Source organism: Hemiscyllium ocellatum, chromosome 31 (genome assembly GCF_020745735.1).
Source record: "Hemiscyllium ocellatum isolate sHemOce1 chromosome 31, sHemOce1.pat.X.cur, whole genome shotgun sequence".
NCBI classification, from domain to species: domain Eukaryota; kingdom Metazoa; phylum Chordata; class Chondrichthyes; order Orectolobiformes; family Hemiscylliidae; genus Hemiscyllium; species Hemiscyllium ocellatum.
The window spans coordinates 34,781,017-34,806,289 of record NC_083431.1 but is presented as its reverse complement, the minus strand read 5'-3'; the positions used below and the strand labels follow the sequence as shown (position 1 = coordinate 34,806,289).

The window sequence follows — 25,273 nt, the reverse complement described above, 5'->3', positions numbered from 1 at the left end:
ATTTAGAGGCTGGACTGTTACTTTCCTGAGTCTCTTAACTTTGAGTAATTTTCAAACAAGCCTATACAAAGTCTTTCTTTAAACAATGATGTACACAATGCTGAATACAGCTCTTTTCTCTACTGTTCTTCTTTGGATTTCTTTCTGCTCTTCTAGTGTCCGAGCAGTAGCTTACATCATTATTAATATTTAACAATAATGAATAAACAAAAGTAGACTTTTATTGAGAGATGTTATTTTCAAATGAGTTTGTGGCAAAAATAGATCTTAATACAGAGTTCCATGTGCCTGAGTGAATAGAGAAGTTAAATCAAAAAGACTGGAGATTGGGCTACCAATTTCACTTCACCTCATTTTGTGCCTCAGTTTAATATCTCATTTAAAACAGCAAAAGTCGCTGAAGCAACAGAAGACTGTTACACACTCTACTGCCAAAGTGGCACTGTTCATCAATACCCAGTTGAAGAAAACTTGTGCACAAATATTACTGTAGTACAAAAAGCAATACCTAAAAATGAAGGAAGACAGCAAAGTGAGGGGTGTTGTAAATATCTGAAAGTTCGTATTCAATGTAATTGTGTGTTGAGTGCCAAAAATGTTAATGAAGACAGTAGAAAACACTCCACACAGATATATATATACTGTTAGAAAATGAACAAGTAACAGTGAAATAATTTGCAAACAATGACCAGAAATCTTTGTTTTTAAGATCTCTGATCCTTTAATTTTTTTTAGTCTCCAATTGTTATCATAACAAACAAAAAATTCTGTGAATATTAGGTTACAATCAAGACAAGACAAAGGGAAACTGGTTCCTATGTTGTGTTAATTATTCAAGGATCTCATCCTTACTGGAGTCTAGCCAACGTTGGAAAGGAATCAAATGTGCAGTGTGGTCCAGGGTCTATAAATGAAGAAGCATTGCCCTTGGTTCTGATGCTGCCATCCTCACAGGTGGTCAAAGGCAATGAGCCATTACCAAGGAAGTTCCCTTCCCTCCAAATCCAGGAATTTTCCAGTATCACATTGCGACAGGCTGGCAAACAGTTTCATTAAGTTGCTGACACTGTCACTAACTGACATGGGTGCCTGAAAAACAAGGAAAGTAATTGGATTCAACCAGAATGGGATTCATCAGGTATTTAACCTGGACAGAAATACACCCAACTGGTTGGCATAGCACAGAGGTAGCTGGCAGCAGCTGTTAAATGCCAAGAGTATGTCTGTAAGAACTGGGGGGAGGTGATGACCTAATGGTATTATTACTGGACTGTTAATCCAGAGACCCAGATAATGTTCTGGCAACTTGGATTGAAATCCCACCATAATCTGGAATTGAGAGTCTAATGATGACCATGAATCCATTGTTGGAAAAATCCCACCTGGTTCACAAATGTCCTTTAGGGAAAGAAACTATCATCCATACCTGGTCTGGCCTACGTGTGACTCCAGACCCACAGCAATGATAGACACCCTATAGTGTGGAAGCAGGCTATATGGGCCATTGAGTCCACACCCACCCTCCAAAGAGCATTCGAGACCCATCCCTGTAATTCTATGGGCAATTTAGCATGGCCAATCCTGCTAATCTGCACATCCTTTGGACTGTAGGAGGAAGCCAGAGCACCCAGGGGAAACCCACACAGACATGGGGAGAACATGCAAACTCCACACAGAGAGTCACCCGAGGGTGGAATGTGATTTACTCTTAAGTGTCCTCCAAGCAATTCAGGTGAGTAGGAATGCGATAGGTGCATGGGTGGGGGGAGGTGGGAAGTGATGGTGATAGGTCAGAGTGCAGGGTGGGGAGGATAGGTGGGAAGGAAGATGGACAAGTAGGACAGTCCAAGAGTGCATTGCCAGGTTGGAGAGTTCGATCTGGGATATGGTGGGGGGAGGGGAAATGAGGAAACTGAATAAATCAACATTGACCTGTGTGGTTGGAGGGTCCCAAGGTATAAGGTGGTGTTCTTCCTTCAGTCAGTAGGTGGCTAGGATTTGGTGGTGGAGGAGGCCCAGGACATTTGTGTCCTTGGCGGAGTGGGAAGGGAAGTTGAAATGATCAGCCACAGGGCGGTGGGGTTGTTTAGTGAGTGTGTCCCAGAGATGTCCCCTGAAACAGATGCCAACTTGTGGAACATGGGACACACGTGCAAAACAACCCCTGTGGCTGACCACTTTAACCCTCCCTCCCAATCCGCCAAGGACGTGCATGCCCTCCACTGCCAAATCTTAGCCACCTGACCTCTGGAGGAAGAACACCTCATCTTCCGTTTTGGGACCCTCCAACCATATGGAATCAATGTTGATTTCACCAGTTTCCTTATCTCTGCTCCCCCACCCTATCCCAAATCCAACCCTCCAACTCAGCACTGCCCTCTTGAACTGCCCTACCTGTCCATCTTCCTTCCCACCAATCCATGCCCCATGCCTCTCCATCCTATCACCATCACCCCCCACCTCATCCACCTATTGCATTCCCAGCCACCTTGTCCCCAGCCCCATCCCCTCCCATTTATCTTGCAACGCCCTCAGGCCCACACGCGCCCCCACCCCAACACACACATCCCTGATGAAGAGCTTATGCTCAAAACGTCAACTTTCCTGCTCCTCGGATGCTGCCTGGCCTGCTGTGTCTTTCCAGCACCACACTCACAACTCTGAGCTCCAGCCCCTGCAGTCCTCACTTTCTCCGAGCCTATCTCTAAGCTACAAGCAAGCAGAGGGGATAACACATACACAAGGAATTGAGTACTGCTGACCCCTTTGGCTCCTGAATGAGGATTCCTAATGTTTGGATGTTTCTGTGCACAACTGTGTAGCTGCCAAACAGTAGTCCAGCAGTGGCTGGGCCAAGGAGACGCCAGCTCCAGGTGGGTTCAATGCCATAGAATGGCCAGGGAATATACTGCCTGTGGCCTATGTGATAAACCTTTCCAATGCTGCTGACCCCGGTTGTTCTAGGAGAAAGTGAGGACTGCAGATGCTGGAGATCAGAGCTAAAAATGTGTAGCTGGAAAAGCACAGCAGGTCAGGCAGCATCCAAGGAACAGGAGAATCAATGTTTCGGGCATGAGCCCTTCTTCAGGAATGAAGAAGGACTCATGCCTGAAACGTTGATTCTCCTGTTCCTTGGAAGCTGCCTGACCTGCTGCGCTTTTCCAGCAACAGATTTTCAGTTTCAACCCCGGTTGTTCCCCTTTCACCTTTCCTGTACAATATCATCCTCTTTGAAAGGCATCCTAGATCATAACCACTTGCTGAATTGGAAAGTCTCCATTCAAGCTGCTTTTGCCTTATTTGCCAGTCATTTTAAGGCCATCTCCTCTGGTTCTAGATCCTTTCACCAACAGCACCTCTATGTTATCCAAAACATTTTTGAAGACCTCTGTTTCACTTACTCTCAACCTTCTGCTCTCAAAGCTAGTCAATCTATCCACAAAAGTTCAGCCTTTACAGACTCGAGCAGGATGTGAACAATTCCCATTCCTGACCCCCAGCTCTCAGCAGCCTAACCAGTGTGAATGCTCACCCTGACAGCATCAAAACTCCAGTCTTTCTGCTGACCTGTCAGGATCGTTGATCTGACGGCCTTCCACCTCCACATCAATGAGGACAACATTTCAGGCTCAAAATTGAAGTCATTGGAATGCAATGAGTTAGCTGTTGGATTTCAAAACTAAAATTGATAGACTTCCATGAGTGAGGGTTTAAGAATTACAAAACCAAGATAGCCTAAATAAGGAGGTACAGATCTTACAGACATTGGCTTGTTCAATGGTGGACAAGGCTACAGTGTCTGAAATTTTCTGTTTCAATTTTCTTACTTACTTGGCTATAAATGAAATGCCCAAGATCTGGAAACAAAATTCTGAACTGGAAACCTTCAGTTCTTTTCCACTTATACAGATGCTTGTATCATTCGGCCACAGATGAATTACAACTAGCAACCAGCACTTGCACACATTAAGAGGAGGGAGGATATCGGACTAACCCGCTTTACTTACCTCCTCACCTCCCATGTCTGTTTGAACCCAGCCGGGATGGACAGCAACAGAAATAATCTGATATTGCTTCAGATCCTCTGAAAGGCACATACTTACCATGTTTAATGCAACCTAAAAGTAAAACGAATGAAAGATATTTGTTCATTAAAGGTCCATGTTTCATGATAGCTTCAGCTATTGAATATTAAGAGAGTGTGAACAGTGAGCACATAGCAGCAGGAGCTGGTATGAGGTACACCACACAAAAAAAAATAGACGTTCCTTCAAACAAAGATATTGTAAGTGTCTTCCCTTTGCTACAAACACAAATGGGTCCAAGATTCCAGGAGACTCATTTAATTGGCAGAAGTTCAATGAAGTGGAAGGCTTAGCAGAGCATGCATCAATTCTTTAATGGCAAAGTGCTGCTGTGATTGACCAGGGATATGATGGGCCACACTCTAGGATAGTGCAGAATTCCTGAAACATGGGGGGAGAACAGTTGGAACATTTACTTACAAATTGAAATTATAGGCCACTTCTACGGTTGATTGGGAAAAATCTTTATATTTCAGTGCAGTACTGAAGATATGGGGCACAGCTGGGCATTGTAGCTTCAGAGATCTCCCTGCTGCCTTCAACAATATTTATCTCTCAGGCAACATCATTAAACGGATTGTTCTTTCTTAAGGCCAATTAAGTAACATAATTTTAGACTCTCTTTCCACAGATACTGCCAGACCTGCTGAGTTTCTTTGGTTTTATTAACTATAATCTTACACACAGGTACTTGGTCCGGATATCCATATCGGGAGTAGTGGAGTGGATCATTCTGAAAGACAGAGACACACAGAAAGAAAGAAAGATAGAGAGAGAGAGACACATAGAGTGACAGAGACAGACAGAAAAATAGAAAGATACACACAGAGACAGATAGAGACACAGAGAGAGAGAGAGAGAGAGAGAAAGAAAGACACATACAGAGAAACAAAGGGAGAGAGAGAAAGAAAAAAAGAGACAGACTGACACAGAGACAGACATAGACACCAAAAAGAATCAAATACAATATGATTAGATTTGAGTTGAGAAATGGAGGAGTTATTGCAATATTAACTGTTCTCTATAGGTTACCATCTGAAGGAAAGGATATAAAGGAACAAACTTGCAAAAAAAAACACAGCAATGCAAAAACTATCAAGTATTTATAATGTGGGAACTAAATATTTGACTATAGACTGAGATAGTAATAATGTAAAAGTCAGAGAGGCTCAAGAGTTTCTGTTGTGTGTACAAAGGCATTTTCCCGATCAGCATGTTCCCAGTTGAATGAAGAAGAAAGTGTTAATTGAAACCAAAAGAACTGCGAATGCTGGAAATCAGAAACAAAAACAGAAATCGCTGAAAATCACAATAGGTCTGGCAGCATATGTGGAGAGAAACCAGAGTTAATGTTTCAGGTCCAATGACCCTTCTTCAGAACTGAAGGCAGTTTTTGGTGTCTCTCCAAATGCTGGCAGGCCTATTGAGATTTTACCAGCGATTTCTGCTTTTCTGTAAAGTGTTGTAGTGTTTGGTTTCGGGGGAATGAAGTGGGATAAATGAATCACATATTACTGGAGGAACATTCAGGGAACAGTGATAGGAACACGGGAACAAACAGGAGTAGGTCCATCATTATCTTGAGCTTGTTCCACCTTTCAATGAAATCATGGCTGATCTCTCGCCTAATTCCATATGCCTGTTTTTGGCCTACTTCCCTTAAATCTGAACAAGATGAATTTTAGTGAAGTAAAGGTATTAAAATCAACAACCAATCCAGCAGTCACTGCCATTTGTGGAAGGAAATACTAAATATCTACCAGCCTTTGTGTACAGATGTGTTTCTGAACATCTCTCCTGAATGGTCTGGCCCTAATGTTTAGAATATGCCCCTTAGTCCTAGAACCCCCAACCAGCGGAAATAGTTTTAGGCTGGTTGTGGGAAAAAAACAAGGAGTAATCCAGTGTAAAAAATTCAGTGGGGTGGGGACAGATCTGGCTCAGGTAAATTGGAATCAAAGATTGGCAGGCAAAACTGTAACGGACCAATCGGCTGCCTTTGAAGATAAAACAGTTTCTGTACAGTCAAAGTACATTCCCATAAAGGGGAATTGGTAAGACAAACAATACCAGAGTTCATCTAGATGTGAGGAATAGGCAGTACAATGAAAAGGATGTGACAAATGTCACGGGTGGACATTAGAAGTGAGAACTCGGATGAAGACAGCAAGTTCTGAGGGATGAGAAAAGGGAAGAACAGCAGAAAAGTGAGAAGAGAATGGCAGCTAATCTCAAAGGGAATCCAAAAGTCCTCTTTAGACAGAGAAGTAATGAAAACATTGTGAGAGGAGGAGTATGATCAATTAGGGACCAATTAGGGGAATTATGGATATGGCACAGGGTAATAAATGATTACTTTGATATCACCTCTTTCCTTGATAACAATAGATGCAAGGTCTTAGTAAAAGAGCAAATTGTTGAATATTGATCTAAATGTTGATTATGAGAAAGCATTAAAAACATAAGCAGAATGCTGGAGAGACCTGTCAGATCTTACTGTACTTTAAAGTTGATCATTCACCAGCACCAATGGGAAATAAGGATGGAAATATCAAAGTAGCTGGCCATAATTTGAGGTCCTCTTTGATACAAGGATGGTACAGAGGACTGGAAAATTGCAAACCTTAACACCCCTTTTCAAAATAGGTGTAAGGATATGCCCTAACATTAGAGGCCAGTCAGTTTGACAATGGTGCTGCAAATCCTTCAGAGATTATAATCAGGGACAAAATTAAGAGTCACTTGGACAAATGTTGAGCAAGGGGAGCTAGTATGGATTTGTGCGGAAATATCATCTTTAACCACTTTGAGGACTTTTGGTGATATAACAGGATGGGGAGACAATGCATTTCATGTGCATGGACTTCAAAAAGGAGCTTGATGAAGTGCAATATAACTGGCTTGTCAGTAAAGCTGAAGCAATTGGAAGGGTCAGTGGCAGCATTATAGGAAGTTGGCTGAGTAACAGGAAACAGAATTGTTGCCAACAGTTATTTAGTGAGTCATATTAGTATCTTGTTTTTTTCTTGATTTGTATTAATGGCCTGGTCTTGGTGTACTGTGCACAATTTTGAATTCTGCAGATAACACCAGGTGAAAAAGACAGTCTTCAAGGAAGAAGCAGGCAGAGCGTGCAGACAAATAGCAGATGAAGATTCAATTCAGATGAGTTGTTGTGATATGTTTTGGTAGGAACATTTGGCAATACAAAATTAGGGATAAAATTCAAATGTGGCTGTAGAAGCAGAGGCAGCTGGAGACATTTGTGTATAAATCGGGCAGGGTCGAACGAGAAAGTGGCTCACAAGGTGTTTGGGACCCTGTGTCTGTAAATAGAGTAGAAAAGCAAATAAGTTACAGTGAACCCTTCTCAAATACTGATTTAGCCTCATCTGAGATATCGTGTTCAATTCGGAACACTGCAGACTGAACAGCTTCCACTGGGCTATTCCCATTCTATGACCTTTTCCTTATTCACTCTTGGGACATGGATATTGTTGGCTGGCCAGCACTTATTGCCTGCCCCCTAACAGCCCTTGAGATTCCATGAATCTATTTGATTTTCTGAGGATCTGAGTTGAGATCAAAGAAAACTCGCAAAGGCACTTATCACTGAACTCTCAAAATCAACTACGTAACCTTCTGCCTTAAATTTATCATGATAGTTTGTTAGTTATTGACGCACTAAATCACATCCTGTCCCCCGCATTCAATGCCTTCATCACCACTGATGCCATTGTGCTTGCAATAAAAGGAGGAATTGTGAGAACTTCCATATGGCTTTTATCCATATTTCTTCGAGATACACCAACATTTCCCTGCTCACCAAGAGCTAGAAAGCCTTTTGCAGGAATGAGAATGACCTCAGAAAAATGAAGTTTTTTTTGTGAATTTTGTAATAAAATGCAAATTCATCAAGGGTGTTTCATGTAGTTGGAATTATTAATCTTCAAGTAGTTTAGTTTTCTCTTTGCTTGTCTTCCATGATTGTAAAGATGCAATTGAATAAAATCACTAAAAGTGATTTTGGCATTCAGTGCATTTAGCATATGCAATGCAGAATGAAGTCATACTAACAACTGAACATCACCTTGCTGGATTATATACATGCAAAGGGAAGCAAAGGACTCAGGCTTTACTTCATCATCTATTTTCCAAAGTGGTCCAATACTAATTCACCACACTTTCAAGGGAAATTAAAGATGGAATCAAAAACTGACCCCCAATCTCCACTATACTTCAATCACTCACTCATCCCCTCATTCCCTTCACATTTACTCAATCATTTTTACCCTCCCTTCTCTGTCATGCATTCAGGACTCCACATTCACCCACTATGCTCTCTTTCCCTATTTAGTCTTCCCACATTCAACTCCTCCTCCTTCACCACCCGACAACTTCGATTAAGTGTGGAGAGCTCAAATGGAGGGACCAAACCCCCGACACCTAACTCACTCTCAGTTTAATTGGAACTGCTTTTTGCCTCTCCAGCTGCTGGAATGATAGCTCAGAAAAACCACCAACTTGACCCAAGTAACCCAGAGGGCATTCTCATTCTCTCTCACAACCCCAACTCTCCCAAAGGAAACTGTGAACATGTCTGGACATGACTAGAAAGCATAAATTGTTACAGTTAGAAAAAAGGATGTATTTATTCACTTCATTAATTATGCATACATATAACCTCTGATTCAAAGTTACAACAATTAATTTCCAACATATTTAATTCAGACTTCAAGATGACAATTAAATGAATTTTGAAATGTATTGACTGTCTCCTCCCCAGTTCTGAAGAGAATATTAAAATACCATCACTTCACATACTGGATTAAGTATTTTGAAAATGTTGAGAGGAAATGTAAAATTGCCATATTCCTGGATGACCATAGGGCTGCCTTCCTCATGACCGTGGGATAACTGGTGATGATTTTTCCACCCTCAGTGAGTGGGAGAATAGGATAAGCAAGGTACTGTAGCACTGCAGTACATAGGGAATGAGGCAAGTTTGGTACAATAGTGCAAGTGAAAACATTACGCTTCACAGAGAGAAATTGTAAAACTCAGGAAAAATTACACTGCCAGCTTCTGGTCAGCCTCATGTCGATGTCAGCAGAATTGTTGTGAAAAACCCTGAACCTCCTGAGGCATATCAGGAGAGCTGTTCCATTAACAACAGATCCTATTTTGGGGAGTCTTGCCTATTTCCAACTGGATCTCTGTGTCTGTCACCTCTGTGCTTAGGACATTCAAGTGAGCGTGGAGGTATCAGCTGGTGTTGCTGATCCTGCTATATCTTATCTTGGCCCTCAGGAAGGAGCTGCATATGCTGCTCCCACACAGTGGAAAGAGCTGACAAGAGGGATGTGCAACTAAAGGTGAGGGTCTTGCTGCAAAGTGCAAATGTTTTCAAAGATGATAATCTCCTGTCAAGCAGTGAAAGCAGTCTCAGGGGAAGGAGGTGCTATGAAGAGCAAATTTTCACCTGGCCATGACTGGACCGCATAACCTTTCCACCTGGAGGTGGTCACTGTGTAAGTTTAAGAATATGCAGTCAGCGAGGGAATAGGTAACTACAGGATGGATAAGGGCGCCAAGGAAGACAGAGAGCAAAATACACGTGGGGTCTTCTTGTGCTGTCAGGTGTTCCTTTCTGAATACAAATGAACATGATGGTTCCTCTAGAGAGTCCAGATGGTTCTATCAGTGCTCAGCTATACCAAGAGGATGAAGAGGAAAGTCAGAAAAGCAATGTTGTTCAGGGATTTGGTAATTTGGAGAATCAATAGATGTTGCTGCAGCTAAAGGTGTAATTCCAGGATGGTATGTTGTTTACCAGCTCTCTGCGCAGGGATATTACTTTGCGTTGGCAGAATATTCTGAAGTGGAGGTTGGGAGTGGGGTGTAGTGTAAATGACCAGAGATCTTGGTACACATTAGAACCTATGATGTTGGTACAAAGAGGGATAAGATTTGTCAAACTTACTTATCCCTGCCACAATTCTCATCTACATCATTTCTGAATATCGCAAATAAGAAAAGGACCCAGCATTGATCTCTGTGCAAACCAGAGGACACTGGCCTGCACACACAAACAGCTTTCTTCCAACACTATGTCTCCTCCAACTAAACCAGCTTTGGATCCAACTTGTCAAGTTCCCCTGGATCACAAGAGCTTTTACATCCTTTATCAGCTTTCCATGTGAGGCTTTGTCAAAAGCTTTGCTGAAATCTATATAAACTACATCAACTGCACAATCATCATCGACACACTTAGTCAACTCATTGAAAACTACAATCAAATTTGTTAGGCATGACTTGTCCCTGACAAAGCCATGCTGACTATCCTGATCAAACCTTCCCTCTCTAAATTGAGGTTAATTCTCTCCTTCATCAAATGAGGTGTAATTTTATAGTTCTACTCTAAGTAAAAATTAAACATTGTACACACCAAAATTTGGGAAGAAAATCAAACTCTGCACAGTGTATTATATAGAGGAATGGGCATCCAACCATTTCTTTGTATATTCACTTCTTTTTCAAAAGAAAAAGCTGTCCGATAATCACTTGAACTGACACATCTAATTTTAGAGATTTCCTTTCTCCCAATACTTGTGCCAAGTCAACAATGTCAGTCTGAGCTCTTTCCTCATTGAGACCTTCCCTACTATTGCCAGTATCCCACAAATGGTCTACAATGGATATATTTCCTTCAGCATGCTCATTGTGCAGAATGTTCCTTAAAATGTTAAAAATAGAATTCAAAATCAACTACCTTCAGAAAAGCCAATATTTCAGCAATCACGATCCTTATAATTAGCCTTTTTTCTTATTTGCTTAGCTTATGAAACCTGCAGAACTAGAATATTCATCAGGAGGAACAGTACATGGAGCATCACGGACGAGAACTGGTTTCATGTTTATAGGGTCACCCAAGGATGGAAAGTTCAAACTATACTGAAGAATTAATGGGGAATGGAAGAGAACCATTTTCCTGAGAAATGGAATTGGGTTTGTTCGTTGTATAATTGGTCGCTGCCAACAGTAGTTGAGTGAATTGTTATGGACCAGGCCAGACCCCTCAAATCATTTCTAGAAGGTAGCACAGACCCCAACTTTGCTAGTTGTTTTAAGCAGATATACAGTGGGTATTCCAGGAGAAATACTGCTGGTCAAACCACTTCATTTGAAACAAAACAGGCCTTATTTACAAAATTACTGAATGAAACACAAACAACAGAAACCAAAATACCGAATAACTTAACATCTCCGAAAACCCAACAGATCATCCCAGCTTAATGATGTTGTTCCAAATACTTGCAACTATCCCCATGAACACCCCTTAGCACAAAAAGTAAAACTCAAAAACAGGGTCTCACAGGATAGATGTTAGAGCGAGAGTACCAGCCTGGACCTGCTTCTTTGGGTCCAGCAGCTTTTCCTCTACTATTGCTAAAACCCAAACCAAATCAGAGAAAAGCCAAGCTTGGAGAACAGGCTACTCCCCTTTCATTGTACAAGTTTTTTTTAACCTTGAAAGCCTTCTGTCCAAGGCAATATCTGTTAGCTATTATCAAATTGGCCCAAAAACCCTTCTGTCTCAGACTTTTAGAGTCTGTGTCTTTTACGATCACTATGAAAAAAAAAGCCAAAGGCAAGGACTACATAATCTTGTTAAGATTATTAGATTAGATTAGATTATTTACAGTGTGGAAACAGGCCCTTCGGCCCAATAAGTCCACACCAACCTGCAACCCACCCATACCCCTACATTTACCCCTTGCCTAACACTACGGGCAATTTAGCATGGCCAATTCACCTGACCCGCACATCTTTGGACTGTGGGAAGAAACCGGAGCACGCGGAGGAAACCCACGCAGACACGGGGAGAATGTGCAAACTCCACACAGTCAGTCTCCTGAGTCGGGAATTGAACCCGGGTCTCAGGCGCTGTGAGGCAGCAGTGCTAACCACTGTGCCACCGTGCCGCCCATAAGGAGCAGCCTCATCACAAATTTAAAATGATCATTACATCTTGGAATACTAAAGGAATACAGGGATAATGCAAGAAGATGGAGTGGCAGTAGATGATCAGCCATGATCTTATTGAGTGGTGGAGCAGGTTTGTGGGGCTGAAAGTTCATACTCCTGCTTCTAATTTTTATGTTTTTAAAAGAGTTCAGAACAAGAGGAAATTAACATTACAATTAGACCATGCCATTCAAGTACAATGCCAGAAATCACTTCACATTATGGGTTATGCAAAATTGAATCTCAGTTCTCCTGAAAGTTTAAGGCTAGGTCAATTACAAATTTCAAAACTGATACTTGCTTGGTAACAGTGTTAACAAATACACAACATAGGGTGGGTGGGAGAAATTACAATATCCAGCAGCCATGATATAACTGACCAGCAAAACAGCATTGAGGGGCTGAGTGGTCTGTTCCTGTGGCTTATGTTCCTATTAACTACCTTGCTGAGGCGGTATGGATACATTGGAGCTCTTCCGAAATTCTTCTGACTCAATGTAATGGATCCCAGGAGCGAGGTGATATTGACAATTGCTGCCTTGTTACAGCTCATCTTTTCCATATCCAAGGTTTGGGCTGCCTTCTTTAAAAGAGGTAGAAAAGCCTGACAACGAAAATATAGAACAGAATAAGCAGCGAGAAAACTACTGGAACTGAAAATGAAAAAGGAGGTAAAACTTGTTGGAGATGATTAGCCTGAGTAATAGCAGCCCAGAAGTACAGTGAGCCCTGAAGCGAGAATAATAACATTTCCCTCCTTTTGTCCACTCATTTCTCTGAGGCAAACTCCTGCTGCAGAGTAGATCCCCGACAGTTGGGAATTATCCTTTCTTAATGTTCATGAGCCAAAGCGAACAAGTCCCAGTCCTTTCAAATGAGGAAAGTATATGTGACTGCTCCAGTCAGAACCTCAGGGCTAATGTGCAAGCAGGTGCTAGCAGAGTGAAAGCTATCCCAGACAGGACTACTAACGGAAGTAGGAACAGTCCGCAACACAGAGGCCTGTACACAGTTATCACATGGAATATTTTCAGCACTACTTCCATTCGCCAGTTCAGATTGATTGACCTTGTCGAGCACAACTCTAAACTCCCTGCTCAAACCTCTGTGTTTGTTTGCTTCCAGACACATTCTTCCTTTTGCCCTTTCAGCATTTGTATGGTTTCCCAAGAAATATCTGAATACTTACTTCCCAAAATAAAATTATTAATGCCATTACTATTAAGCTGAATAAAGAATTTTTAAAAATTCATCCTTACGATCACTGGTAGAACTAACCTAATTGCCCAGAGAAAGCGCTGCTGAATTTTTATCATGTTTCCTTGTAAAAACCCATACTCTCAGTGCAGTCACATAGGAAATGTGAGCTTTAAGTGAGAGGAAAAGTGTTGCATAAGTTAGAAATGTTGGGTTCGGCATGGACCCAGCCAACTGTTTGATTTCCAGGTTCCACAGCCACTCTCCTGGAAGTACTAACTTACACAGGAGTACAGCACAATAGACACACGTGTTCCTCACCCAAGTATCCAGTCTTCATTTTAACGCAGTTCCCTTTGCCTACGTAACAATTTCAATGATGTTAAAACCCAAGGAGATTTTGTGTTCCAGATGCAATTCACCAGGCTTGTTTCTGATGCCCACATAGTCAAAATATTCAACCCAATACTTGCGACTACAACTAAAACATGAAATATAACCACTTGGCTAAGATTCAAACGTCGCCCATCAAACTTGAAATGGTATCACCAGGATGATTACTTGTTCAGCCTTGAACACTCAAAGAAAACCAGAGAAAGTTAGACAAAAATTTAAAAATAATGTTTCTTATTCATAGCATTCAAAAGGTATAAACTTGAGACTATAGAATTCATTTACCTGGACAACTAATAAAGGGCCAACCACATTTGTTTGGTAAACCATCATCATGTCTTCAGCTGTGACAGTTTCGAGAGTTACATGAGAGTTTATTCCAGCATTGTTGATGAGCAGGTTGAGTCCACTATTGCCAAGAATTGCTTCCACTCTATCTACAGCTCTTCGGATGCTGGCCGAATCTGTAACGTCTTAAAAAAAGAATAAAGTGAATTAGATCCCAAGTGGGTTATGTTGGCAAAAAGACAAAACAACAGAGTTTGAGCTGATGTTGTTGCTTTATAAGGAGTTAGTCAGCCTCCATTTGGAGTCCTTCAACTGTTCTGAGCACACAATAACTTGAAAAGCTATTGTTTCTGGGAGGGTATGCAAGAAGCAAAAGCAATGATTCAACTTGCTTGTTAAATTGCTTTCAATGTCTATTCTACATTGAGAAACAATGAGCTCAGGTTCACACCTTGGCTTCTTTCCAAAACTCAGTGCTACCTTAATCCCATTCATTCTATAGTTTTCAAAACTAACGTTTCATTTTCAATTTACGCAAACAAGCAACAGCGTGGAAGTGGGCAATTGCAGGCCCTGTAAACCTGCATTTCCCATGGCTAACCCATCTAGTCTGCACATCTCTAGGCCGAATGAGGTAATTTAGCATAGCTAATCTATCTAACCTGCACATCTTTGGACTGTGGGAGGAAACCTGTGCACCTGAAGGAAACCCACAAAGACACAAGGACAATGTGCAAGCTCCACACAGACAGTCACCTGAGAGTGGAATCAAACCTGGTTCCTTGCTGCTGTGAGGTAGCAGTGCTAACCATTGAGCCACCATGCTGCCCTATTCTTCTACCTATGCCATTTGTAAAAGAATCAGTTTATAACTGGTTTTAGTCACAATCACGTGAAAATAATTTAAAAATGACAGGGGATCAAGTGTCATGGCTTCGATCTGACACTTGCCCCAGTCTCTCACTGATTCAGACAAACTTCAATTAGCACTTCCGGTTTAATATGATCTTCTCGAAGATTCTCCCCTAATTTTCAATGTTGGAAGATGAATGAAGGGGAGAAGCTCCACTATTTGTAATTTCTGTAACAGTCCAAAAGACAAGGAATGCACCACCATCGAGCATGTATTTCAAGACTTGTCATCACCATGCCAAGTTTGCACTTCGTTCAACCATCATGTGGGCAAGATTTTCCTTTATAATTTCCCATTGTAGAACATCTTCCCTGAAATCTCCATGTTGGGTAGACACACCTGGAAAGATTTCACCTAGGACCACATGCCCATGTTTCCAACAATTGTTTACAAGTTGTGCCACTGTGGATTTTGACTAACTCCTCTGAATATATGTTAAAACCATGTGAGCATTTGAAAATGTGATAGAGAGGGAAAGACCATCTGTTCCAAAAGCCTACCCCATAATGTCATGATGCAATATAGCATTCAAATGCTCCCAACAAATAATAGCACAATTGGCTAGAAGCCAGAAAATAACACTAGGCCAGTAGAAAATCTGGTAAATTATCTTCCAAGCTCCCAAAAAACAATGAAACAAATTGCTAGAAATCTCAGTGATCAATATTTTCTGTACTCTGTGAGTTTTATCACCATCACTAACTCATCAAGATCTTTTTTGAATGCCTGCATGAGCTGGCAAATTCTTTGAAAATTTGACAACATTCAAATGAAAAATCTCTCTTGCCCTGTGCTCGCATCATTTACATGGTGAACCTCTGTTCCCCAGTATGAATAAGCAGAAAAGCTAAATAGTAATGCGTGATGGGGTAAGCTAGCCAAAGCATTTTCTAGCTTCCATACAAGATGTCATGGATGGTTTCAACTCCAAGTTGTGAATGTGCAGACAAGACCCAAATTTAACTCTGGACTTGTGTCAAATTGGCAGGGAATGAGCCAAGATGTATTGGTTCTTCTGTCACATTAGGTCTGGATTAGTCATGGTGCAAAAAACATAGCCACTGCTGCTTGCCAACCATTGACCCCATCTGGAAATTTTAGGTACAGACCAGCCTCTGTTGCAGTTCTAGTTGAAAAATGGCCATTTATACTAGATGGCATCCACAGAATATCCCAGTTAAAAAAAAAGGTGGGAGGGGAGACAATTTAAAAGGTCCTACAGGCATCTTAATGACCATTCATCGCAAAACAAAGTCAGGTAATCTTATCACTACTTACAGGCAGATAAATCTTTCTCAAAGTACATCAATATTTTGTGTCTTTAAAGATGTAAAAATGTTGAAAAGCATGGTCAACAGAGCTCTAAACTATGGGCTATCCATCTACCCTCACCCCTTCCCCTCCCAATCTGCACAATAATGGGCTCCCCTTTGTTCTAATTTTCCACCCCACTGGTCTCTGAATTCAAAGGATCATCCCTTTGCCATCTCCAGCAAGATACCGCCACTAAACACATCTTCCATCTCCACCATCATCATTATGCAGGGCCACTCCTTGTGTGCCACCCTGGTCCACTCCTCCATCACTCCTATTGTTTCTTCAATGCCCCATGGGACTTTCCCATGCAATTGCAGAAGGTGTAACACTTGCCCATTCACTTCCTCCCTCCTCACTGTCCAAGGCCTGAAACACACCTGCAAGGAGAAGCAGCATTTTACTTGTACTTCTTTCAATCTTGTCTACTGTATTCGCTGCTCAATGTGATCTCATTGGTGAATCCAAATGCAGACTGAGTAACTGCTTTAAAGAACACCCCTTCTCTGTGAGTAGGACTGATGTAAACTTTCCAGATGCTTGCTATTTCAGTAAACCACCATGTTCCCACGCAAACATATAAATTCTGGGCCTGCTACAGTATTCCAATGATGCACAATGCAAGTCAGAGGAACAATATCACGTTTTTCTATTTAGGCACTTCTGTATCCTCCATTTTTCTTATATCCCAACCTATCACCCTTCAACACACACACACACACACACACACACAGAATTATGGTTTGTTTGTGTCTTGCTAATTTTAATCTCAATAGAGCGTACCCATTTTCTTATCTTCGCACCTTACACCCATTTTACATCTATTTCTCCCTCACGACCACTAACAACATCTGTCTGTGACTTTGGGCAAAATACATAACCATGGCAAGGGTGGACAGTATTTCGCTCAGTTAATCAAATGCCAGATAACATGGTTAGCCAACCATCAGGATCTTGCCATCTTGTCCAGATAATCCAAAATTCCATTAATCAAATGCCAGGTAATCGAGTTTCCTCTGTATTTTGCTTGCTCCTTTGCCCCCTCTGTCCAGAGCACAAAAACTACCATTTCTCAGCTACTTTTAGTTGTGGAGAATAGTCATACGGGACTTGAAACATTAACTCTGTTTCTCTCTCTTAACTTATGCTGCCAGGCCTGCTGACTTTCTCGAGAATTTTCTGTATTTATTTATAAGGATGACACTTACCTAACTCTATCATCCTCACAAAAGAATGTTCATTTGCTAAAGCCTCCAGCTCCTGTGAGGAACCAAATAAGATGTATTACTTGATCAGATCAGAGCAATCAACCCAATTTTATACCATGAATCAGTTTAACCTGAGGAATGAAAGTTTGATTAGGGTGGCGTGGTGGCTCAGTGGTTAACTCTGCTGTCTGACAGATCCAGTGACCCAGGTTCAATTCCAGCCTCGGGTGACTGTCTGTGTGGAGTTTGCACGTTCTCCACATGTCTGCGTGGGTTTTCTGCAGGTTTAGATTAGATTACTTACAGTGTGGAAACAGGCCTACTGGCCCAACAAGTCCACACTGACCCACCGAAGTGCAACCCACCAAGACCCATTCCCCTACATTTACCCCTTCACCTAACACTACGGGCAATTTAGCATGGCCAATTTAGCAAGTAGGTTTCCTCCTACAGTCCAAACCTCAAGTGAATTGGCCATGCTAAATTGCCCAGAGTGTTAGGTGCCTTAGTCAGGGGTAAATGTAAAGTAATTGGGGAATGGGGCTGGGTGGGTTACTCTTCATAGGGTCAATTAGATTAGATTACTTACAGTGTGGAAACAGGCCCTTTGGCCCAACAAGTCCACACCAACCCGCCGAAGCGCAACCCACCCGTACCCCTACGTTTACCCCTTACCTAACACTACGCAATTTAGCATGGCCAATTCACCTGGCCCACACATCTTTGGACTGTGGGAGGAAACCCACGCAGACAAGGGGAGAACGTGCAAACTCCACACAGTCAGTCGCCTGAGGAGAGAATTGAACCCGGGTCTCTGGCGCTGTGAGGCAACAGTGATGACTGCTGTGCCACCGTGCCACCCACTATGTGGACATGTTGGGCTGAAGTGCCTGTTTCCACACTGTGGGGCAACTAATATAATGAAGAGGAAATGGCATCCAACTTCTATTTTGGTGGCACGGAGCAGTGGACTTTTAAATCATTGTAAATTATTCTTGTCCACCTAAATACAGCCAGCAAGAAATCTAAGAACATTACTAACAGCTGATCCAATCTCAAGAAGCTGATTACTGCTTACTTACAGGAATGAGTTTGAGTTATGCGGACGATGTACCTTTTGATACGTGAGATTCCACACTTGCATTGGAGAAAACAAAAAATTTAAGTACACAAATTAGGAAAATAAACATGTCAAAGAATCAAAATTGGTGACACATTTCTAGAAGGTCTGATTGCAAACATCAAGAAAGTTTGGATTTTTATGCTAATATAAGGCAAGCTTGAACACTATGGTACTACACAATTGTGGGCATAGTGGTTAGCACTGCTGCCTCACAGCGCCTGAGACCCGGGTTCAATTCCCGACAGGCAACTGACTGTGTGGAGTTTGCACATTCTCCTCGTGTCTGCGTGGGTTTCCTCCGGGTGCTCCGGTTTCCTCCCACAGTCCAAAGATGTGCAGGTCAGGTGAATTGGCCATGCTAAATTGCCCGTAGTGTTAGGTAAGGGGTAAATGTAGGGGTATGTGTGGGTTGCGCTTCAGCAGGTCGGTGTGGACTTGTTGGGCCGAAGGACCTGTTTCCACATTGTAAGTAATCTAATCTCAAATTAACTAATACTCTAAAAAGAAAAACTTGAAGCAGGATTTGGATATTCAATTCATCAAATGCCTGCATGTCAACAGTCACTCCTACATTTTGTATTTGCCTTACCAATGTTCCAGACAATAAGACCTCTCTATACTTAGTTTACAGACACTGTGCACCCTCTCTCCAGAAACACAATGCTTTCCTCCCTCCCCCATTTATTGCCATTCTGTATGATCTTCTTTCACTGCCACCTAATCGCTCCCTGGATCTGGAGCCTTTGTTTGTAAACTGTACTGGAACAAAGCAGCTCTGCAGCAGGTGAAAATGACCCAGGTAAATAGAGGAGCCTTGGTTCTCCTTTTCATGATAGTTAATTTTGCCCAAGGACTTCAAGTTAGCAATTACCGTACCCTATTCAAAAAAGAGGAGTGCCAGGATATTTCGAGTCAGCTAGTAATAGCTCAGTCAGTTTCTAGGCTGTGGAATTGTAAAGATTCCATTCCACAGTTGGAGTGCGGTGGGTCAGGATTTTGTGGTCCCATTGAATTGAATTGAATTCGCTTTATTGTTATATGTACACACATGTGAAAAGTTTACAAGTTGCCACTTACAGTGTCATCATAGGTACAAAGGTACCTAGGGACAGATTTTTAAGTACAGATTCTTAGGAGAAAAGTACAGAAAAATAAAGAAATAAAAGATCCTGTAATTCAAATCATAGGAATAAATTAGAAAAACAGAGATGCAAAAAATTCAGTACAACAGTCCTCCAAGACAGTCCATGTTGGCACCTAGCCTCCTGTAACTAAAGAGAGTCCTCTACCACTTCATCCCTGCCTGTGCCAGACCCACCAATATAGGAGTCACCACTCTTTAGGCACCACCTCTTCATTGCTGAACCCACCATGCCAATGCTGCCAAGTCCCATTGCTGAATCCACACTCACCCCTCAGCTGGATTCCTCGGCTCTGATACTGCCGCTGACTCACCCATAAGCAGGAGTCCCCATTCCGGACCCATCCCCAGGAGTCCCTGGTTCTGCTGCTGTTGTGATGACACAAAGAGTCCTCACTTTGGGTATGTCATGCTGCCACCACTGCAGCCACTGCCTCACCAATGCCAGGAATCCTTGCTTTGGGTCTATTGCAACTAGGAGCCTCTGTCAGGCCACCACAGCACCGAGTCCCATTTCGGCTGCAGATGTCGCCTTGCCAGGGCCACCATCCTGAAGAGCCTGCTGCCGCTGCTGTTGCCACAGTCTCCAGTTGCTGCAAGAGCTTTGCGGTTGCCAGCTGCAAACACCAGGATGATGCCCTTGTCGCCACTGCTGCCTCAAATCGCCAGGAGAAGCCGCATCCTCCTCCATCTGCCAGGAGCCTGCCGTCACTCTCCGCACGGTCCATTCTCATTGCTGCACCAATGCTGCCAACTAACCTGCCACATGACAGAAAAACAAAAGAAAACGAAAGAAAAAAGAAGCAAGTGGGGGGCGGATCAGCCCCAGGGAAAAACCTGCACTCAGCCTGCCACTCTGTCATCATCGTGGAACTTTAGGGAGAGGGATGACATTGTCATTATCCATGTCAAACACAGTGGGCAGCATGGCGGCACAGTGGTTAGCACTGTTGCCTCACAGAGCCAGAGACCCGGGTTCAATTCCCGCCTCAGCCGACTGACTGTGTGGAGTTTGTGGACACATGTGTGGAATGTGTGGACACATTCTGCCTGTGTCTGCGTGGGTTTCCTCCGGGTGCTCCGGTTTCCTCCCACAGTCCAAAAATGTGCAGGTTAAGTGAATTGGCCATGCTAAATTGCCTGTAGTGTTTGGTGAAGGGGTAAATGTAGGGGAATGGGTCTGGGAGGGGTTGCGCTTTGGCGGGTCGGTGTGGATTGTTTGGGCCGAAGGGCCTGTTTCCACGCTGTAGGTAATCTAATCTAATCTGCCAATCTTCATACATACAATTTGACAGGAGGTGAATCCTGCTGTCAGTGAAATCCCAGGACCTTCACCAATGCAGGAATAAGATATTAGATTAGAGTGGTGCTGGTTCAGGTAGCATCCGAGGAGCAGGAAAATCGACGTTTCGGGCAAAAGCCCTTCATCAGGAATAGAGGTATAGTGCCTGCAGAGTGGAGAGATAAATGAGAGGAGGGTGGGGTGGGGAGAAAGTAGCATAAAGTACAATAGGTGAATGGGGGTGGGGATGGAGGTGATAGGTCAGGGAGGAGGGTGGGGGAAGGTAGCAAAGAGTACAAAGGGGGTGGGGATGAAGGTCTGATGAAGGTGGAGTGGATAGGTGGAAAGGAAGATAGGCAGGTAGGACAAGTCCTGGAGACAGTGTTGAGCTGGAAGTTGTACAAGATGGAATGAAAAATGATGCTGCTAGAAGTTGCTTTCTAATTGTAATACATTCTAGAGAAATTGCCAACAGCAGCATTATTTGGAAACTTCTAAATAGCAGAAAGGTTAAGCCAACAGCCAGTATAAAGGACGGGGAAGGAGGGCAATCTGATGAATGAATTGTGAATTGAATTTATTGTCATGTATACTGAGGCACAGTGAAAAGCTTTTTCTTGCGAGCAATTCAGGCAGATCACAAAATTAAGTAGCATAGATAGTAAATAATAGATAAACAGCGGCAAAAGCAAAAACATAGGTACAGACGAATGTTAAGAGTTTGTGAGTCCATTCAGTATTCTAACAACAGTAGGGTAGAAACTGTTTTGAAACCGGCTGATGCATGTGTTCAAGCTTCTGTACCTTCTCCCTCATGGTAGAGGTTGTAGAAAAACATTGCCAGGGTGGGATGGATCTTTAAGAATGCTGGCGGCCTTTTCTTGACAGCGGGCCTGGTAGATGGATTCTCGATGGGAAGTTGGACTTTCTGATTATCTTGTCCGAGATCACCACTCTCTGTAACCGTCTCCAGTCTTGAATGGTACAGTTGTCATACCAGGTAGTGATACATCCAGGCAGAATGCACCCAATGGCGCAACTATAAAAGTTGGCAAGGGTGTTCACCATCATGCCAAATTTCCTCAGCTGCCTGAGGAAGAAGAGACATTGTTGGGCCTTTGTAACCAGTACGTTCACATGAAGAGATCAAGAAAGCTTGTTGTGGATAATCACAGCCAGGAGCTTGACACTCTTCACTTGTTCCACCTCTGTGATGTTAATGTGTAGGGGGGTATGAGTAACATCCTGCCAAAAGTCAATAATGAGTTCCTTGGTTTTGCTGGCATTGAGAGCTAGCTTGTTCTTAGCGCATCATTTTTCCAGGTCTTCCACTTCCTGTCTGTAGTTTGTTTTGTCGCCATCTGGGTTTCGACCAACTATGGTGGTGTCATCAGCGAAATTGTAAATGGTATTATTCTGGAATTTGGCGACCCAGTCATGGGTATACAGTGAATACAGTAGGGGTCTGAGTACGCACTCCTGGGGGGCTCCAGTGTTGAGTGTTAGTGAGGATGAAATATTGTCCCCAGTCTTCACTGTTTGTGGGCTGTGGATCAGGAAACTGAGGATCCAGTTGCAGAGAGTGGGGCTCTGTCTGAGTTGAGGGGACAGTAGTGTTGAAGGCTGAACTGGAGTCAATGGGTAGGCTTCTTACATAGCTGTTCTTGGTGTCCAGATGTTCTTGGAAGGAGTGAAGGGCAAGTGATATGGCATCTGACGTGGATCTGTTGGTCCGATAGGATAATTGGAGTGGGTCAAGAGTAGTGGGGAAGCTGGAGTTGATTAATGCCATGACCAACCTTTCAAAGCACTTCATGACCACCGAAGTTAAGGCCCACTGGGCTGTAGTCACTGAGACATGCTGCATGAGCCTTCTTAGGCACAGGGATGATGTTGGCCCTCTTGAAACAGGCAAGGACAATGGCCTACTTTACGGAGAGGTTGAAGATGTCCGAGAAGACTTCTGCCAGTTAATCTGCGCATGCTCTGAGTACACAGCTGCTACTCCACCTGGTCCCATCACTTTCCTTGGATTCACATGAAGGAAAACTGATCTGACCTCTGATGCAGTGACTGTTGGGATAGGTTTGTCAGGACCTGTCAGAATAGGTGTTACCTCTCCGCCGAAATTCTGCACAAAGCGAGCCTAGAAGACATTAAGACGATCTGGGAGGGATGTGTCATCATCTGCTATTTTATGCTGCCTCTTTTTAGAACCTGTGATGTCATTCAGTCCTTGCCATAGTCAATGAGTGTCTGTCTGGGTCTCTGGTTTGGATCGGTATTGGTCCTTGACTGTCTTAATGGCTCTGCAAAGATCATATGGTTGTGATTTTCTCAACTGTAATGGCAGCCGACTCTCCAACCAGACAGGAGGAAAACCAGTTGGAAATCAGATAACTTAAAATTACAGCATGTTAGTGTCAGAATGGGCAACAACAAGCCAGGAAGGGGTTCAGAAAGAACTATGAAAAAGGGATATAATATTCAACTGACACAGCCAGCAGTGATTTCCATTCTTGACAAAGCTTTTTCAGTACTTGAACCAAGTTCTTCTTGTGAGGCAATCTCTGTGGATACTTCACTGAATTTCTAGCTTCATTGGTGCAAGGCCTGTTAGCAGAAATGTAAAATGGTCCCACCTAATTTACCATGGACAGATCTCTTCCTTCCTCTGTCCAATAGCTCTGTCTCGGTATCACGTTGGCAGAAACTGTGTGGGTCCTGCTAGTTACAGATGTGGCCATCTTAGACACATCTTTGCCCTTCTCTGACCCTTTCTACCAAGACATTTCCACTTCAGTTCTTCCATGCTCAGATATTCCCCTCCGATAATTCTTCAACCTCACTTTCTCAGTTAAGAGATGTTATGCATCTTTGTCAAATGCAAATGTTCTTCTACACACACACACACACACACACACACACACACACACACACACACACACACACCTCCCTGATAACCAATCTCTCCCTCCTTTCTGATCTCAGCTCTCTGACAAATGCTTCCTCTCATGACTGTCCCAGCCCAATGGGTACGGATGGTCCCATTCTCTCCCTCCACCTCTACTGACAAAAGTTGTCCCTTGCTTTTACCTGAGTTGAACTTGACTGCCAGAAAGTTGCTAAGATCTGAGCTGGTGGAACTGGGGAGTTGATCAGCTGTTTAACCAGTTCGAGCCCGATTCCCTTGTTTGCCCCAGTAATAAGAACAGACTGAGTTTTCAGCATCGCCATGGTCAGCTCCAACCAGCTGGAGGGACAACAACAGCTCTTCAAATAGTGAAGGAGGAGGACAATGTCCAACCCTTAACTCCACTGCCTCCTACACAGACTCCGAGTCCTGGTGTGTTAACAGTTCCAAACCAACACAGCTCTCGAAGCACACTCCGCCCCCAGTCCATACAGCTCTTTGATTCTTTTGTATCGTTCTGAGCTCCAGGTTTCAGAAATAAAGTAACAGTTGACTCAGTGGAATACACATTTAAAAAAAAGTAAGGTTGCCATAGTCCAAACAGATTATAGGTCTGCTCTGGTAGTGGTTTAGCCTGAGGGTCACAATATCTCAGGCAAGGCAAGAGACTAAGAGGAGAGTCCTTCCTGGTAACCTTAGCCAATGTGGGAATTGAACCCCCGCTGTTGGCATCATCTCTGTGGAATACACTGGAGAGGAATTGGTTATCCTGAGCGCTGTCTATTGTTTTCACTACCCATACATGAAGGAGATTTAACTTCCAGTCACATAAATTAAGTTTCCATTTCGTGATATACACCGTGTGCAAAATGTTTGCTGTTTCTTGGCTCTGTTTTCTCTCTCTCTCTCTCTCCATGCATGCTGCCCTGTATTCCCCCAGCATTGCTTTTTGTTTGTTCCAAGGGGAATGATGATGGGACATGAAATGCAACAGAATAACGAAAAGATACACCAGGAGCAGGTGTGCTGAGAAAACATGAAACATTCGGGCAGAATATACCATCTGACACTGTTGAAGTCAAATTATTTTATCCCCCTAATTAACCTGTTCAGTAATGTCATTTCACACCTCTTGAGTAGGTAGAATTTGAACCTGGCCATCCCAATCCAGGGGTACAGATGCTACCGTTATGGTATAAGAGAGCACATGAGTCTAGAAGGCTGTATTTGCCCAATCACAAGCTGAGGCACCTTCCTCAGATTTCAGTGGAACAGGCAGGAAGCAGAGGATAGAAAATCCAGAGTAAGGGCACAGTCAGAAATTCACAGAGGTATTTCAGAGACCATTCAGTCCATCCTGCTCGCACCAGCTCTCCAGAAGCGCTTC

At 43.0% G+C, this 25,273-nt stretch overlaps 1 protein-coding gene across 1 annotated transcript; it reads right to left on the bottom strand.

Moving 5' to 3' along the window:
• Nucleotides 1–975: 975 nt before the first annotated feature.
• Nucleotides 976–24,209, bottom strand: LOC132830248 (uncharacterized). Its single transcript, XM_060847786.1, has 6 exons — nucleotides 24,043–24,209; nucleotides 20,130–20,449; nucleotides 13,989–14,176; nucleotides 12,556–12,717; nucleotides 4,008–4,118; nucleotides 976–1,089 (listed from the first exon to the last, which is right to left on the bottom strand). The coding sequence occupies exons 1-6, from the start codon at nucleotides 24,207–24,209 to the stop codon at nucleotides 976–978; spliced, it is 1,062 nt and encodes a 353-aa protein (XP_060703769.1).
• Nucleotides 24,210–25,273: the final 1,064 nt, after the last annotated feature.